At 48.3% G+C, this 18975-nt stretch overlaps 1 protein-coding gene across 22 annotated transcripts in view; it reads left to right on the top strand.

Moving 5' to 3' along the window:
- The window catches only part of TFDP2 (transcription factor Dp-2), a 191378-nt gene extending 182670 nt beyond the window's left edge, over positions 1–8708 (top strand). For all 22 annotated transcript variants that reach the window (XM_073023536.1, XM_073023534.1, XM_073023537.1 and 19 more), the window contains one exon: positions 105–8708. In XM_073023536.1, coding sequence (XP_072879637.1) covers positions 105–288 — 184 coding nt within the window. In that variant the 3' untranslated portion in view covers positions 289–8708. The remainder of the gene's footprint in view (positions 1–104) is intronic.
- Positions 8709–18975: the final 10267 nt, after the last annotated feature.

The raw sequence follows: 18975 nt of genomic DNA on the forward strand, positions 1-18975 counted from the left end.
GCAGATTTCACCAATGGCACCTCCTTCCTGTGTTTTTATTCCTATATTTTACAAAACTGTTTATACCACATTAATGAGCCTGTGTGTTTTTAATTGTTTGCTAGTGTAAACCAAGGGTTATGCTTGGATGCAGAAGTGGCCTTAGCAACTGGGCAGTTCCTGGCCCCAAACAGTCACCAGTCCAGCAGTGCGGCCTCTCACTGCTCCGAGTCCCGAGGCGAGACCCCCTGTTCGTTCAATGATGAAGATGAGGAAGATGATGAGGAGGATTCCTCCTCCCCAGAATAAAGACAAGAGAAAGCCTACGTTTCAATATGTGATGCTCATGTGTGTTTGTAGTGTGAGCTCTTGTTTTTGAAATGATTGCTTCAGTCTTTGCCTTTGTTTGCACTGTGTGTTCAGTGAAAACTAGAGAAACACAATAAGCAAATCACATGAAGGCTGAGATGATTGAGATAAAGTTAACATAGTGTGAATGAAAGTCTGGCCAACAGAGCAGTAGATGATATAACAAACAAAGCATGCTTTCTGAGGAGCTAGTGGGGATAATTCCTGAAGAGTTGGCAGTGTGAGTGTGCTCATTTATCTTCTGTGAGGTGGGATTTTTGTGTTCCTCACACCCATGTAATTATTCTTAGAATTGAGATTGCTACATGGAGCAGTCCTTGACGATCATGTTTCTGATGTTTCTCTTCCCTGCCTGGACTGCCTTTGACAAGGTGGAAATGAACATGAAAAGTCCCCAGGAGAGGGGAGCTGTGTAGTGAGGGATACCGAGGGCAGTCCTGTGGCCGAGGGGCACAGATTGAACTGCTGAACTAGTTGGAGGTCTAGTTAAGGTGCTTTACGCATCAGCTGCCTTAGACAGCTTCTAGAAAGGAGCAAGCGCTACTTCTTAAGTACTTAAGTGACATTTAGATAATTTATAGTAAAACTGAAATTATTATTAGCCAATGCATTGATGCATAGAATTTACTAGGGCTACTTCTGGAAGCCAAAATAGAATAGCATTTCCATGTGCATTAAATACTTTGCCAGCACTGCCTTTTGCCAGCATCCTAAATCTGGAGTTTTATAAAGAGGGAAAATGTATCTTTAGGTTAATCAAAGCTATGCATTTCATATAGCTTTTTCATTTAAAACAAGACAAATTCCTATGACCAAATTGCTTGCCTACAGTTCCCTGCAGCAATTGTATGCTCTCACCCAGTGTGCAATTTGTGAAGATGAACCAAATGTCATTACTTTTGTCTTAAAGAAAAGTCTATTTCAAGAATATGAACTGCAATGTTTCCTTCTACATGTCACCTTTTTTCACATTTTCATTAGTCAGAATGACCTTATTGAACCTACTCCTGGGGTCAGTTGTATTTCAAACTAATCCAATATTTAGTGTTTCACAGAAACACTGGAAAACTGAACACTCCTACTGCCTGGATATATGGTAGTGCAGTTATGTTGTTTATGGCTCAAGATGTCATTAGAAATACTGCAGTGGTGTATTCACAACTGCTTCTTCTCTGAATGAAAGAGTGTAGGGACATCTGCCACCATGGCCAGACCCTGAATTTCACATTAAGGCCTTGGAAAGGAGCAAATAATAATGGGAAAATTAACTCCACAACTTTGACCTGAATCATGTGGATTTATCCCAAGATGATGCTAGATGCACCAAGCATGGCCCAAATTGGTTCTTTTTTAAATCCCTTGGGGGAAGTGCAGGCTTATTCCTGTGGTGCCTCTTTCTAGCCCCACCACCATGTTGACAGTGAGCCTGGTGAGGAGGAGAAAGCTTTGGCTAGCTAAACATGTTTAATAAGGCCATAAAAATGGAGAAAGAAAAACATTCAACTTTAGCTGGAGCTCCTTTGATACAAAAGTCTCATTCTGTCAGAAATAAGCCATAGTACAGACTCAGAGGTAGAGGCAGTTTCTAGAGAACTTGGTCTTACCGTGGGTTCTGGAGCATACCTCTCAGACCAGTCAGGAACACCGGGGAGGTGACAGCAGGTCCCCAGGGACCTGCAGGGGACATTTCAACTGCATGGATCGGGATTTCCCTCCAAACCAACTGTCCTTTAAGGGGCAGCCTCCTCTTCTACTAACTTCACCCTTTCTCATCTCTGGGACCCAGCAGGGACCTGGAGAGGCCAACGGCCACAGCTACCTTTGTAGTCTTCAAAATATTGAACTACAGGTCCCAAGATGCATTTCAGAATTTAAGACAGGTGCACTAATGATAATCATTCCTTCACCAAATAGCAACATTCTTGCCAGAGTTCTTGGGAACCTGTTTTCTTCTGTACTCTCCATCTCTGCTACTCTCATGCTTTAAATTGATAAAATATGGGCTTAAAAAAAGAAAGCCGCCAAAGACTCTTATCCTTATTGGTGCCCCACCATTAGCCACCCCAGCCATAGGTGTGTGCTGTTGGTGGGAAACAGTCTCTTCCTCAGCGTTGTGTTTGGGTTACTGTTGAGGGTGGCTCACAGAGTGACATCGTGGTCACCAGTATATGTAACTGGAGTAAAATCTTGCCTTTAGAAACTGGGTTGAGCTGTTTAGAAAGGCCAATTCTCTTCTGTATTCCCCCTCAACATTTATCTGTGTCCAAAGCTCAGCACTGAGTCACAATTTCACACAAAATTAAAGTGAAGCAGTGTTAGGAAACTGGGGGCTAGGTGCAGCGCCTCTCGCCTGTCATCGTAGCACTTTGGGAGGCCGAGGCAGGCACATTGCTTGAGCTCAGGAGTTCAAGACCAGCCTGGGCAACATGACAAAACCCTGCCTCTACAAAAATATAAAAATTAGCCTTATGTGATGGGGCATGCTTGTCATCCCAGCTACTCAAGAGGCTGAGATGGGAGGATTGCTTGAGCCCAGGAGGCGGAGGTTGTAGAGAGCCAAGATCACACCACTGCACTCCAGCCTGGGTGACAGAGCAAGACCCTGTCTCAAAAAAAAAAAAAAAGGTGGGGGCTGCGGGGAGGGAAGTTGTGGTTACAATGCCCAGGCTTCTTTGTTATAGTGGCACGCCAGGTTACTTGCCATACACAGATCACTCCTCCCCGGGGTGCTGGCACACACTGATTGTGGGGAGTTCAAGAGGCCTTTTCCCCTTGAGGGTGAGTGTGGCTGTCCCCCTTTCAAGCGTGTGGCATCACTCACTGAGGAAGTGCTGGCTCTATTTAGCACATGCACAGTGGCACTAGGACCTGCGTGTCTGGCCCTCACTGGGAAGGCCGGTGCCGCCTAGGCACACAGCAGCGCTTAGGGCCCCAGGTGCCTACCACACTGCCTTCCTCTTCCCCGCTGTCAGTCTGTCTCCTCCACGTGCTCGTTTCCTGTGGTGAGAGCAGTTGTGGTGTTTGTATACCTTGTGCCTTATGATCAAGGTGGGCCTTGGAGGAAGGCGGGAAAGCAGGGGCCGACATGGCGGTCCTCCACCCCTCAGCGACCCCCACCGCCCGGGAAACTACAGACGATGGCCACATGTTTGGCGTCCTTCAATTTATTTCTTTAAAGAAGTGATGGGAGAGGCCGGGCGCGGTGGCTCAAGCCTGTAATCCCAGCACTTTGGGAGGCCGAGACGGGTGGATCACAAGGTCAGGAGATCGAGATCATCCTGGCTAACATGGTGAAACCCCGTCTCTACTAAGAAATACAAAAAATTAGCCGGGCGCGGTGGCGGGCGCCTGTAGTCCCAGCTACTCGGGAGGCTGAGGCCGGAGAATGGCGTGAACCCGGGAGGCGGAGCTTGCAGTGAGCTGAGATCCGGCCCCTGCACTCCAGCCTGGGAGACAGAGCGAGACTCCGTCTCAAAAAAAAAAAAAAAAAAAAAAAAAAAAAGTGATGGGAAGAAAAAGCTATGTGGTTTCTGCCATTTTAGCAAGATAAAGAGGATAACTCCTTCCATTAGCAAATTTTACAGTTATAACAGTACTCTACCATATTTGAAAAATAATGCCAGGGTCAGACCTTGAAAACAAGGTAGCTCCTGTCAGATAATTCAAATGGAAATATTTCTTTTTTTTTTTTTTTGAGACAGAGTCTCGCTCTGTCGCCCAGGCTGGAGTGCAGTGGCGATCTCGGCTCACTGCAAGCTCCGCCTCCTGGGTTCCCGCCATTCTTCTGCCTCAGCCTCCCGAGTAGCTGGGACTACAGGCGCCGCCACCTCGCCTGGCTAATTTTTTGTATTTTTAGTAGAGACGGCGTTTCACCGTGTTAGCCAGGATGGTCTCGATCGCCTGACCTTGTGATCCGCCCGCCTCAGCCTCCCAAAGTGCTGGGATTACAGGCGTGAACCACCGCGCCCAGCCTCAAATGGAAATATTTCACAGAGGAGTGGCTCAATTTAGCCCTGCAAGACATCTGTAACTGCTAAACCACAACTCTTTATGGTATTTGGGTCATAGAGACAGCAGAGTTGCTCCAAGTATAGATGTGACTTAGGCTCCGTCTAGCACAGTGTGTGTGTTGGAGTGAGTGTGGATTAGCAGAGGATGAGAACTACCTCAGCGATTCCTGCCGTAACCACACTGAGAGAGGGGGGCGCTGGAGGAAAAGCCTATTTAGCCTTTTTTTTGGGGGGGGGGGGCGGGGTGGTGGGGGACGGAGTCTCGCTCTGTTGCCAGGCTGGAGTGCAGTGGCGCGATCTCGGCTCACTGCAATCTCTGCCTCCCAGGTTCAAGCGATTCTCCTGCCTCAGCCTCCGGACTAGCTGGGATTATAGGCGCATGTCGCCATGCCTGGCTAATTTTTTGTATTTTTAGTAGAGTCGGGGTTTCACCATGTTGCCCAGGTTGGTGTCAAACTCCTGACCTCAGGTGATCCGCCCACCTCAGCCTGCCGAAGTGCTGGGATTACAGTTGTGAGCCACCGCGCCTGGCTCTATTTAGCTTGTAAAAAATTATTTCATTTCAAGGGCGCTTTAATACTATCAAGCTCCCTCCCCTAACAAAATGGGCTGTCCCTGCCCAACAAGTCTGTGACGTAGACCTTAAAACCGTGCTGCCTTAGTGGTAAGTAAGGGGTGAGGGTTGGACAGTGAATCTTAATATTTCATCCTTCATTCAGTAAGCATTTGAGTACCTACTGTGCGCAGGCATTGGGGCGGAACAGCGAGGGCCCTGCCGTTGTTGGGTTCTCCTCCTACTGGGGAAACATGATCACAGATGGAACACGTGCAGATTGATGAGTGCTGTGGAAAAAACAGCACCGTAGTGGGACCGTTTGGGAAAGGCTCCTTTGGCTGGGGGTGGCCGGGGAGGCCCCTCTGGGAAAGAGACAGTTTTACTGAGTCAGACAGTGGAAAGACAGATGTCTCTATACTTTCTTAACAAGCCATTCTGTCCCATAACATGCACTTGGAATCTCTCCTAAGTTCCAGAGGCCCCACTGTTCCAGTTTCAAGCCTTCAGGTTGGAGTCTGTTCGGGAACTTTTAAGACTTCAAAGCAAAGTTAGCTACCAGCAGTTTCCGTAAACCAAGAGAAGATTCTAACAAAGGTTCACTACTTTCCAACTGAATCTATGCAGTAGAAAAATCATTAGAAAATACAAAAATTAGGCTGGCGTGGTGGCACACACCTGTAGTCCCAGCTACTAGGGAAGCTGAGGCAGGAGAATCACTTGAACCCAGGAGGCGGAGGTTGCAGTGAGCCAAGATCTGCCACTGCACTCCAGCCTGGGTGACCGAGCAGGACTCTGTCTCAAAAAAGAAAAAAAGAAAAATGATTAGAAATTGAGAACTATTTTCCGTGTTTCTAAGTTGTTGGCTATATCAAAGAGATCATCTCTATTCTGCATATGGGCTGGCTTTGGTGAAGCTGATGACTGGATTTCTAAGAACCGTTTTCCCAAATGGGTTCCCATATTCATGCACCCAAAGCAATGGTCCCCAAGCACTGATGAAAACTAATATGCATTTCCCAAAGACCCACACTATTTATCAGGAGCCTGTACCATGCCATTTGAATGACCCTCAGCAATGTGCCTCCCTGCCCTCAGATTCCCAGTTGATAACAGTGTTTGGTTAAACTTCCACTCAAGCCAAACATGGTTACTAAGAAGAGAAAAGCCTGATGTTTGCATATTTTTTTCCCCTCGAGATGGAGTCTTGCTCTGTTGCCCCAGCTGGAGTGCAGTGGCACGATCTCAGCCACTGCAACCTCTGCCTCCAGGGTTCAAGCTATTCTCCTGCCTCAGCCTTCCAAGTAGTTGGGATGACAGACATGTGCCACCATGCCTGGCTAATTTTTGTATTTTTAGTAGAGACGGGGTTTTACCATGTTGGCCACGCTGGTCTTGAACTTCTGACCATGTGATCCGCCCACCTTGGCCTCCCAAAGCGGTGGGATTACAGGCTTAAGCCACCACGCCCAGCCTAAGATTTTACAATAAAAAAAAATCGAGCTCAATACCCTCATAAATTATAACATTTCTCAGGAAATAGTCCCTTAACCAAAACGTCTCTGAGAAGTTATGCTTAGATAATCGCTGGGATCCAATTTTTCCACGTCTCACTCCACAGTATGCTAAAGAAGAAAAAGTGAGTGGGCACGATACAGACCGTCTGGCTAAGCCCTGGGAGTCCCCAGCAGGTCCAGAAACTTCTCTGACACCCATTCACAAGGGTGCTGAGATAGGAGAAAGTACTAATTTATAACATGTATTCTGTGCAGCTGTTCTCAGACAAGGCCGGATCTTGTCATCTTACCTTTTGCTTTACAAAAAAGGCCTGTTGAAGCCAATGCTGTCTTGTCCCTTGCTATTTCAGCAGATTAGACTTTGGTCTTCCCTGCTTCTAGCTGCATCGGAGGCCATACTAGCTGATGCTCAGGGTCAGGCCTCACCCCTTCGCCGCAGGTCTCAGGATGGGGGAGAGCATTGCTCCCCCCTGCTCATTTAGAGATGGGAAGCAAGCGAGAGCTTGACTTGCTTCCCGTCTCTCAGCCTGTCTGTGGCAGAGCCTGCACCAAAACCCAGAGCCGCTTCCCTCCGTGAGGGCCACGCTGTCACCACAGTCCTGCCAGACGGGTTTTGGATTAGCATCAGTCCTGTGTCACCAAGTGCCAAACAGCTGAGGGGCAGAAGCGGGACTCCTTTCCTGAGCCCCAGCATGAGGCCGTGGAGTCAGGTTTAGGCCTCTCTCAAGTCAGAAAACCCCGGGCTGAGACCTCCACAGAGAAGGGCTCCCCACGCTGGCCATTGGCAGGGACCCAAGGAGTTCAGTGACCAACTGGTCCTTCCACACACCAGCTGCTGCTGCCCGTCTTGTCGAATCATAACAGGGAAGCTTCCCCAGATCACGTTTGGATTTAAAAACTCATCCCTTGTCATGCCTCACTGCATGCCATTTGTCACCATACTTCATCATGGCCGAGCTTCATGTCACACGGCCTGGTGATTGTGCTTGTTCACACTGGGGCCAGGGTTTTCATACTAAAATGTCACTGACGACGGGGCTACTTTTCTCCTGAATAGCTCCTCTGGGCTTGTTGCAGTTCTATTTTTGCCAGCAGTAGCGTGACAGGGTCAACCTCTCTGTCCTGAAACATGGAACCCCCCTACTAAGCATACGCACTGGCTGCCCAGGCGGCTGCCACTCCGGGGATCACGTTTCAATACTGAGTTCCTTCATGCACTTGGTTCACTGCCATCATCCTTGAGTTTTGGACAAAAGAGGTGGGTGTGTCGGGCGCGGTGGCTCACGCCTGTAATCCCAGCACTTTGGGAGGCCGAGGCGGGAGGATCACCTGAGGTTGGGAGTTCAAGATCAGCCTGACCAACATGGAGAAACCCTGTCTCTACTAAAAATATAAAATTAGCCAGGTGCGGTGGCGCATGCCTGAAATCCCAGCTACTCGGGAGGCTGAGGCAGGAGAATCGCTTGAACCCCGGAAGCAGAGGTTGCAGTGAGGCGAGATCGTGCCATTGCACTCTAGCCTGGGCAACAAGAGCAAAACTCCATCTCAAAAGAAAAAAAAAAAGGCGGTGGGTAAAGGGCCGTGAGAGCCCAAATCACTAGGTTGTTCACCTTTTCATCTGAAGATGCTTTGCTCTGACTATGTGCTATTGGGTTTTATTTCCAGAAAATATAGTTCTCCTTTTTTCTGCATGAAGGATACATCATGGTGCCACATGCTTTAAGCAATTTAAACAAGAGATAAGAGGAAAATGCAACCACCACATCTGACTTGCCCAACATAGACTTTTCTCTATTAGATGGAAGTACACAACCTAATATGATATATTATTTTGTAGTATCTCAGACTTTGTAAATAAATACCATTATTTTTATATGGAAATTTTATAGAAGAGCTATTTCTGTATACGTAATTATTCCTGGATTTTCTGAAATTGCTTCTGGTAGATAACAGACAAGTCCTAAGCAGTGTTCCACTAAGGGTGGTTCCAGCCCTGCCTGCTGTGGAGTTGACTGGGGGAGTTTTACAGTTTTGTGATCCTAGGATGTGTCCCACACGCTCAGTCAGAAGCACTGGAGGTGGGGCCTGGGAAGCTGTATTTGTAATGAACTCTGATGTTTTTTATCCATTAAAGTGTATCTTTGTCCATCCTATAAGATTAAAAGAAAGAAAAAGCATCTCAAATGAGTGTAAGTTGTTCTTGAGAAAAAAAATGTATCAGACGTTTATGATTTGAATGAAATGTATTATAGAAAAAATAAACACTTTAAAATAATGTTAGTCTCATTACTAGTGGGTCAGAAAGTTTTTAGTTTAAAAAGGAGGTGTTAGGCCAAGGGCAGTGGCTCACGCCTAAAACCCCAGCACTTTGGGAGGCCAAGGTGGGCGTATCATTTGAGGTCAGGAGTTCGAGACCAGCCTGGCCAACATGGTGAGCCCCCATCTCTACCAAAAATATAAAAATCACCTGGGTGTGGTGGCATACACCTGTAATCCCATCTGCTCGGGGCAGGAGAATCACTTGAATCCAGGAGGCGGAAGTTGCAGTGAGCCAATATGACACCACTGCACTCTAGCCTGGGCAACAGAGTGAGACTTTTTTGTTTTTTGTTTTTGTGATGGAGTCTCTGTTGCCCAGGCTAGAGTGCAGTGGTGCGATCTTGGCTCACTGCAACCCCCACTTCCTGGATTCAAGGTATTCCCCTGCCTCAGCTTCTTGAGTACCTGGGATTATAGGCACGTGCCACCACACCCGGCTAATTTTTGTATTTTTAATAGAGATGGTGTTTCACCATGTTGACCAGGATGGTCTCCAACTCCTCGCCTCAAGTGATCCTCCCACCTCAGCCTCCCAAAGTGCTGGAATTAAATAAAAAAGAACAATAGGCTAGGTGCGGTGACTCATGCCTGTAATCCCAGCACTTTGGGAGGCCGAGGTGGGCAGATCACTTGAGGCTAGGAGTTTGAGACCAGCTTGGCCAACATGGTGAAACCCCGTCTCTACTAAAAATACAAAAAATTAGCCAGGTGTGGTAGTGCATGCCTGTAATCCCAGCTACTCAGGAGGCTGAGGCAGGAGAATTACTTGAACTCAGGAGGCAGAGGCTGCAGGGAGCTGAGATTGCACCATTGCACTGCAGCCTGGGCAACAAAAGTGAAACTCTTTCTCAAAAAAAAAAAAAAAAAAGAAAAATGAACAATAAAATACTGGTAGGCTGTTCGGGTGAGGGTAGTGGGTACTCTGGGGCTCTGCCAGAGAGTCAGCACTGAGACCCTCTTTCAACATCTGAGTTCCTCTTCATGAATTGCCCTCAGAAGGGTGGCCAGGGCCAGGCACTGTGGCTCACACCTGTAATTCCAACACTTTGGGAGACCGAGGCAGGCGGAGCACAAGGTCAGGAGATGGAGACCATCCTGGCTAACATGGCGAAACCCCGTCTCTACTAAAAATACAAAAAATTTCGCCAGGCGTGGTGGCAGGCACCTGTAGTCCCAGCTACTCGGGAGGCTGAGGCAGGAGAATGGCGTGAACCCGGGAGGTGGAAATTGCACCACTGCACTCCAGCCTGGATGACAGAGCGAGACTCCATCTCAAAAAGAAAAAAAAAAATACAAAAATTAGCCAGGCATGGTGGTGGGTGCCTGTGGTCCCAGCTACTCGGGAGGCTGAGGCAGGAGAATGGCGTGAACCCAGGACACGGAGCTTGCTGTGAGCCAAGATCGTGCCACTGCCCTCCAGCCTGGGCTACAGAGGGAGATTCCATCTAAAAAAAAAAAAGAAGGGTGGCCAGGTGCCATGGCTCACCCCTGTAATCTTAGCACTTTTGGGAGACTAGGCCCAGAAATGCTTCCCTACAATTCGTGGGGAAGATGCTTTCTTATCGTCTCTTACACCAAACCAGCATCAGAGAGAACAGCGACAGCAGTCAATACAGAATGCCATGTCCCCAGGCCTCAGGTGGAATGTCACCTGGCCTCTGGAACATAGCACTCCCTCAGCACCTGATAATGCAGTCTCTACCTGTCTCAGGCAGAGGCCAGAACTCTAGATAACCTACCTCCTATGTTCCAACAAGTTGAGCATGTGGACAGTCAGAAGGCACAGAAGGGCATGGAGCAATTCAGGGACCAGCAGAAAGACCCAGGTGTTGAAAAGGATATGGCTAAGTAAGCACTCGATGACATGTTGGAAGGAATGCATCTTCCCATAAAGACTCGCCCTGGAGTTTCACAGACCAAGTAAGGGTGGTGGTGGGGGGGAAGTGGTGAGCCTGTGCTCACGCCCTTACCCTGGGGGTCTCCTGGAATGGTGAGCTGAGCTGGTATTGTGCCTTCTCTGTTCCTCCCAGCCTAGAGGAGCCACTTGCAAGTGCCGTTTGGTGAAGGTGTCCAAGGACACCTTGGTTACAGTGGAGTAACCACGGGATCACTTGGGCTTAAGAGGGTGCTTTTGTCCTTGTGGCCACATGGGGGATGGCACAGCGACTGAATACACCGCTGACCAGGGGCGGTATCTGCGAGCCCACAGAATTGGCTATGAAGAGACAAACTGTTTTCAAAAATATTTGAAGAGATTTATTCCGAGCCAAATATGAGTGACGATGGCCCCTGATACAGCCCTCAGGAGGCCCAAGAACACGTATCCAAGGTGGTCTGGGTGCAGCTTGGTTTTATACATTTTAGGGAGACATGAGACTTCACTCAAGTATGTTTAAAAAATACATTGGTTCGGTCCAGAAAAGTGGGACAACTCAAAGGTGGGGGGCGCTTCCAGCTTATAGGTAGATTTAAAATGTTTCTGGTTGACAATTGGTTGAGTTTATCTGAAAACCTGGAATCAATAGAAAGGAAATGTCTGTGTTAAGATAAGGGATTACGGAGACCAAATGTCGCAGGCTTCAGAGAATAGATGGTAAATGATTCTTATCAGTAAGGTCTGTGTTGATGTTAATACCAGCGGGTATAATGAGGCACTTCCCGTTCATGGCCGGAACCAGTCTCTGAGGTTACATTTTAAGAGCGCCCTGGCCAAGGAGAGAGTCCATTCAGATGGTTGCAGGGTAGGACTTAGAATTGTATTTTTGATTGACAGAGTTGTTTCATTTCATGCTCAGCTTCTTGAGCCTCAGAGAGAAGACAGCTTCAACGCAGAGCCTTCTCCAGAAGAAAGAACCCGACTGACAGCTTGCTTTCTTCTGTTCCTACTCCCAGAGCTATGGCTGTGTTTTCTCCATTCCCTTTTTTTTTGTTTTTTTTTTTTAGACAGAGTCTTGCTCTATCGCACAGGCAGGAGCGTAATGGCGCAATCTTGGCTCACTGCAACCTCCACCATGCCCGGATAATATTTTCTATTTTTAGTAGAGATGGGTTTTCACCATGTTGGCCAGGCTGGTCTCAAACTCCTGACCTCAAGTGATCCACCCGTCTCAGCCTCTCGAAGTGCTGGGATTACAGGCGTGAGCCACCGCGCACATCCTCCATTCCTTCTCCTAGGGGAGCTGCTTCTGTAGTTCTGTGCGTCTTCTCAGAGCACTGGCTCTTCTCGCTGAAGCTTGCACCTGAAGACACCGCCAGCTTCCCCAGTTTCTTGCCAGATGAATGCTCCATCTGCCGGTCTTACTGTGGACGGCTGCCAAATGCCCAGGGGCTCCCTGATCACTGCCAGCTCAGCCTCCTCTGAGAGGCCTTTCCAGCCTCTTGCTGAAACTTGCTTTCAGGAGAGCATCTCAGTAGAAAATGCACAGTGGTGAAGGAAGTCCTGCAGTCGGGGAGCGTGGGGGGGGCACAGCCAATCCGGTTAATGCAGAGCAGCATTTGTCTATCCACTTTCTCACTTTCATGCAAATTTCTTCAGGACATTTTTGCCATTTCCTTCTTGCGTTATCTCCCGCCTTGGCTAAGGGGCCTAAAGTACTGTGACACATTTTACTAAGGTCAGGAGATTTGTTTTCCTCGTTCATGCCCTACGTACCACTTGGTCACGGCTCTCAAAAGCCGAAACTCAATCATGAGAAGTTTGTGCACTGATTCCAAAAATGACAATCCCGAAAAGGTCCCATCTCCACAGGAAGGACTTTCTGGTTCTGCTAATACATAGATTTGCTTTCAAACCTCCAGCAAAGGTTCTCCTCAATCTGAATACAACAAAAAGTACTTTTACAGGATTTTTTTCCTTGCAGAGACAAGGTCTTGCTTTGTCACTCAGGCTAGAATGCAGTGACACCATCGCAGCTCACCGTAACCTCGAATTCCTGCACTCAAGTGGTCCTCCCACCTCAGTCTCCACAGTGGCTGTGGACTACAGGTGTGCACCACCACACCTGGCTTGTTTTTTTAATTTTTGTTTTTTTAATTTTTGTTTTTTTAATTTTTGGTAACAGGGTCTCACTATGTTGCCCATGCTGGCCTCAAGAGATCCTCCTGCTTCAGCCTCCCAGAGTGCTGGAATTATAGGCATAATGTATTTTTAAAACTTTAAAACATCTACAGGATTTATTTTTAAAAATTTAAAACATCTAGGTTTTGTTTGCCTTTTTTTTTTTTTTTGAGACGGAGTCTAGCTCTGTCGCCAGGCTGGAGTGCAGTGGCAAGATCCCGGCTCACTGCAACCCCCACCTCCCAGGTTCAAGAGATTCTCCTGCCTCAGCCTCCTAAGAAGCTGAGACTACAGGCACCCGCCACCACACCCAGCTAATTTTTGTATTTTTAGTAGAGACGGGGTTCCACCATGTTGGCCTGGATGGTCTCAATCTCTTGACTTTGTAATCCACCCGCCTCAGCCTCCCAAAGTGCTAGGATTACAGGCATGAGCCACCACGCCAGGCTTACTGCAGCCTCCGCCTCCCGGGTTCAAACAATTCTCCTGCCTCAGCCTCCCAAGTAGCTAGGACTACCGGCATGTGCCACCACACCTGGCTAATTTTTGTATTTTTAGTAAAGACAGAGTTTTGCCATGCTAGTCAGGCTGGTCTTGAGCTCCTGACCTCAAGTGATCCGCCCACCTCGGCCTCCCAAAGTGCTGGGATTACAGGAGTGAGCCACCGTGCCTGGTCATGTCTGCTTTTTGTGACAGGTCACTAGAGTAGCGACAAAGCCATTTTGACAACAGAACAGTGTGGGCTCTTCTGCATGAAAGACTCTGGCCAATCTTACAATCAGCTAAAAAACACTTTCCTCAAGTATTACCAAAATTCAGTTTATAAGTCATGACTAAGCGTGGAAGACGGGGCTGGGCATGATGGCATGCGCCTGTAATCCCAGCTACTCGGGAGGCTGAGGCAAGAGAACAGCTTGAACCTGGGAGGTGGAGACTGCAGTGAGTGCCGACGTCCCACTGCACTTCCGCATGGGCAAAAGAGGGAGACTTCATCTCAAAAAAAAAAAAAAAAGGAAAAGAATAAAAAGAAGGGGAAGAAGGACACAAGAATTACATACTTTTATTTCAACAAATGCTTTTGGAAATGATTTTTAAGAACAAAAACTAGAGACCTCCTGAAAGTCGGGTTAAAGGTTGTGCAGGCTGGGTGCAGTGGCTCACGCCTGTAATCCCAGCACTTTGGGATGCCGACGGGGGTGGATCACCTGAAGTCAGGAGTTCGAGACTTGCCTGACCAATATCATGAAACCCCATCTCTACTAAAAATACAAAAATTAGCTGGGCGTGGTGGCGGGCACCTGTAATCCCAGCTACTCGGGAGGCTGAGGCAGGAGAATCCCTTGAACCCCAGAGGCAGAGGTTGCAGTGAGCTGAGATCCTGCCCTTGTACTCCAGCCTGGGCAACAAGAGCGAAACTCTGCCTCAAAAAAAAAAAAAAAAAAAAAAAAAAAGATGTACAAAGATGCGTATGATGAACTGCATTTTCCTTGGAGTAGTTGGTATCCCCCACTCCTCTCACCCTTCTTGAACAGAGGGCCATTGGGGAATGCGGGGAGGGGCACAGCACGGCAGGGGGTTCCTTGCTGCCTTCGCCACAGCGGGTGACTCAGACCCTGCTGCAGGCTGGAGAAGGCAGCCGCTTGGAAACCCCGGGGTTCAGCCCTCAGCCGGGTCTAGATGTAGACCCCCGGAGTCTGTCTTCTGAAACCGACAAGGCTTCTCAATGGACAACAGAGGCTCCGGGGCTTCCGGAAACAGTTTCTCAAGAAACATTTCTGAAACTGCTTGGTGAAGGATGACTCCCGCAAGGGCGGCTGTCACCTGCCTGCTGGGCCCGCGCCGGGAGACTTGTCTATACATAAACTGTGCAGGTTAAAGACAGGCCAGGCCAAAGAAATAAGCTGGCAGAGGAGAGAAGGTTTTCCCCTATTTCCTTCCCCACCCCAGTCTCTGAAAGGTTTCTCAGAGCCTGGAGGGCACAGCATGAGCAATTTGCTGGGCTGGGACTTGGCCAGGGAGGCAGGTGCCTGCCAGGGCAGGCTGGGACCACTCCCAGTCATCATAACAAAAGATGACACAGAAGCAGATGGGAGAAAAGTCTGGGGAGAAACAACATGGGCAGAAAACCACAGAAATGTAAGTTTATAACACCCTTATGCTATCAGCCAGGGAACCATGGAGGCGCTGCAGGGTAGTAGCCCACCAGCAAGAGGCCAGGTTTCTCCTTCCAAGTGCTGAGGGAGGGGCTGGTGGTTCTGCTGAGGGGATGAGAAACCCAGCAGCAGCTGCAGCAGTTGGTAAAACAGGGGACACCGGTGCGGTGGCTCACACCTGTCATCCCAGCACTTTGGGAGGCCAAGGCAGGTGGATCGCAAGGTCAGGAGACTATTATCCTGGCCAACGTGGTGAAACCCCATCTCTACAAAAAATACAAAAATTAGCTGGGCGTGGTGACATGTGCCTGTAATCCCAGCTACTTGGGAGGCTGAGGCAGAAGAATCACTTGAACCAGGGAGTCGGAGGTTGCAGTGAGCCGGGCACGGTGGCTGACATCTAATCCCAGCACTTTGGGAGTCTGAGGCAGGTGGATCACCTGCCGTCAGTAACTTGAGACCAGCCTGACCAACATGGTAAAACCCCTGTCTCTACTAAAAATACAAAATTAGCTGGGCGTGGTGGCACGAGCCTGTAATCCCAGCTACTCAGGAGGCTGAGGCAGGAGAATCCCTTGAACCTGGGAGGTGGAGGTTGCAGTGAGCCCAGATCACACCATTGCACTCCCACCTGGGCTACAAGAGTGAAACTCTGTCTCAAAAAAAAAAGAAAGAAAATAAAAGAAAATAAAGAAAGAAAGTACGACTGGGTATCAACCAAAAGACTGACAAGCAAGTCTCCTCATCTGAACTTAGATGAGCTGTCATTTGAGCAACTTTAATTGATATCTGTTTACATGATACATGTCATATATTCCAGATCCCAGAAAGTGCTTCCCGTGAATAATCCCACAACATAGCAAAATTCTAATTTTTCTACAAGACTTCGTCATGTTTAATAAACAGTATTAGAACACACTCTGCAGTTGACAGTCTGTTAACCACAGATTTTTTTTCTTTCTTTTTTTTTTAGACAGAGTCTCATTCTGTTGCCCAGGCTGGAGTGCAATGGCATGATCTCAGCTCACTGCAACCTCCACCTCCCGGGTTCAAGAAATTCTCTGCCTCAGCCTCCCGCGTAGCTGGGGTCACAGGCGCTTGCCACCATGCACCGGCTAATTTTTGTATTTTTAGTAGAGATGGGGTTTCACCATCTTGGCCAGGCTGGTCTTGAACTCCTGACCTTGTGATCCACCCAGCTTGGCCTCCCAAAGTGCTGGGATTACAGACGTGAGCCACCTTGCCTGGCCTAATTTGTGGTTGTTGCTGCTGTTTTTTGTTTGGTTTTGAGACGAAGTCTCGCTCTGTCACCCAGGCTGGAGTGCAGTGGCGATCTTGGCTCACTACAACCTCCGCCTCCCGGGTTCAAGCAATTCTCCTGCCTCAGCCTCCTGAGTAGCTGGGATTACAGGCACGTGCCACCACGCCCGGCTAATTTTTGCATTTTTAGTAGAGACGGGGTTTCACCATGTTGGTCAGGCTGGTCTCAAACTCCTGACCTCGTGATCTGCCTGCCTCGGCCTCCTGGGCTGCCTGCTGGGATTACCGGCATAAGCCATGGCACCCGGCCTTAATTTTATCTTTTGTTTCAAGAAGTATTATTTTTTGTTGTGCTTTTTGTTTTTTGTTTTTTTTGTGTTTGTTGTTTTGTTTGAGACACAGTCTTGCTCTGTGGCCCAGGCTGGAGTTCAGTGGTGCGATCTCAGCTCACTGCAACCTCCACCTCCTTGAGCTTAAGTGATCCTCCTGCCTCAGCTTCCCAAGTATCTGGGACCACAGACGTGCGCACCACACCTCATTTTTTTGTATTTTTTGTATGGACGGGGTTTTGCCATGTTGCCCAGGCAACTCTTGGGCTCAAGTGGTGGGTCTGCCTTAGCCTCCCAAGGTATAGGGATTATAGGCAGGAGCCACCGCACCTAGTTACACGAATGTTTAAATGAAGCGAGACAACACGTCAGTAGGTGAAAGGAAGGGGTGTACTTGGCACACCCTGTCTTGCTCCCTCCTCCGAGGCTGTGTGTGTGCGTGTGTATGTGTGTACCTCCCCCCACACCTTACGTATTGGGTTTTGTGAATGGCTCTAGACCTTTATGGCCAGAACACTCGCTTGGAAGAGGAGGGAGAAAAGGTCATCACTGCTTGCAGGCTGCAGGCATAATAAGCCACCATCCATCCCCTTCAGGAATTCTCCAGCTTAACTTTCAGTGTGAGAGAAGAAAGTGAAAAATCTCTGAGATGAGAAATTCTCTGAAAACAGGGAACACTCTTTCCATGGCATAGAAGGAGGTGTTGTCTAACTTTAAAAAATAAGGAAATTCGGCTGGGTACAGTGGCCCATGCCTGTAATCCAGCACTTTGGGAGGCCGAGGTGGGTGGATCACCTGAGCTCAGGAGATTGAGACCAGCCTGGCCAACATGGTAAAACCCCGTCTCTACTGAAAATAACAAGAACAACAAAAAAGCCGGGCGTGGTGGTGGCACCTGTAATCCCAGCTAATCCAGAGGCTGAAGCAGGAGAATCGCTTGAACCTGGGAGGGGGAGGTTGCAGTTGGCCGAGATCGCACCAGTGCACTCCAGCCTGGGTGACAAGAGAGAAACTCCATCCCAAAAAAATAAAATAAAAATTCTCTGGAAAATAACATGATCAGGATCTTGTTATGGACTTTCATGTGCGTAAAATTCAGGGCCTGGCACCTGATACGTAAGTTGTCAGTGTTGAATGAGTGAATGAGTGAACAACACATTTTTTCAAAGTATATTGACATTTTGGTTAGTTTCAAATAACCAAACAGTGCTCACACTTTTAGTGCAGATGACCCAGGCTAGTTTGAAAAATTGGTCTCTTACAAGCCTCTGTCAAGAGGGAACAAGATGGAGACAAGAGTTCAAAATCGCAAAGTGTGGCCTTGCCTTACCTCAGAAGTCATGGGACGGTAGGAACAAAAAATAAGCTAATCCAAGGGGAAAATGGACTCTTGGGAAGAAGGCGGGGCCCCAGGGTCTCAGCCAGCTCCTCCCGTGGATCCTGGGGACCGAATTCCTCATCCTTTGTGGCACACGGACAATAATCCGACCGCTTTTCCCACCAGCCCAGGTCCCCACACACTGCACCCTTTCTCTCCCCACCAGCAAGGCGAACTGTTTTCTATAAGCCAGAAAAAGACCATAGAGCTACTTATCTTCCGTAAGTCCCAAGCTGTGGTTCAAAGACCAAAACAGCTGCTTCCTCCGCCACCCCACCCGGGCGGGCACCGCCAGCTGGCTGCCTGCTGCCATTAACAAGCCCATTCTAACCAGCAGCCGCTGGATTTTTCCATAGAGTGTGGGCAGCTATTAAGAGAACACTTGCCCAGAGAAGCCACTGGGCATGGAAGGGAATGAGTTTCAACCTCTTTGGTCCCAGAAATCTGGAATATACAGTCAAAAACAGATGACTCAGAACTAGATCCAGAAGTGCTTAATGGTTCCAGCCGCTTTAGGTGTGAATGTGTCTGTGACGTCTTCCCTGAAGCTTGTGCAGTAGAGAGGGGGAGCGTCCCAAGGTCACACAGAGATTGAATCATCTCACAGAGCAGGTACCTCAACTCTGAAGTTCCAGCCCAAGGGCTTTCCCCGCCAGCCAGTATCTCCAGGGCGAAGAAAGCCCTCAAATGCCAGAGGGCCCCACACTAGGTTTCAGGTCATCCCTCAGGTAATGGGTCCTGAGGGGCTGAGAAGCATTTCCCCATCCCTATTCTTGTGTTCAGTAACAGTGTTTGAGAGCCCTGGTGTTTGCTCTTTTTCCTTTCTTTCCTTTCTCTTTCCTTTCTTTTTCCTTTCTTTCCTTTCTTTCCTTTCTTTCCTTCCTTTCCTTCCTTTCCTTCCTTTCTTTCCTTTCTTTCCTTTCTTTCTTTCTTTCTTTCTTTCTTTCTTTCTTTCTTTCTTTCTTTCTTTCTTTCTTTCTTTCTTTCTTTCTTTCTTTCTTTCTTTCTTTCTTTTTCTTTCTCTCTCTCTCTCTCTCTTTCTCTCTCTCTC

This window comes from Chlorocebus sabaeus, chromosome 15 (assembly GCF_047675955.1).
Source record: "Chlorocebus sabaeus isolate Y175 chromosome 15, mChlSab1.0.hap1, whole genome shotgun sequence".
Lineage (NCBI taxonomy): Eukaryota > Metazoa > Chordata > Mammalia > Primates > Cercopithecidae > Chlorocebus > Chlorocebus sabaeus.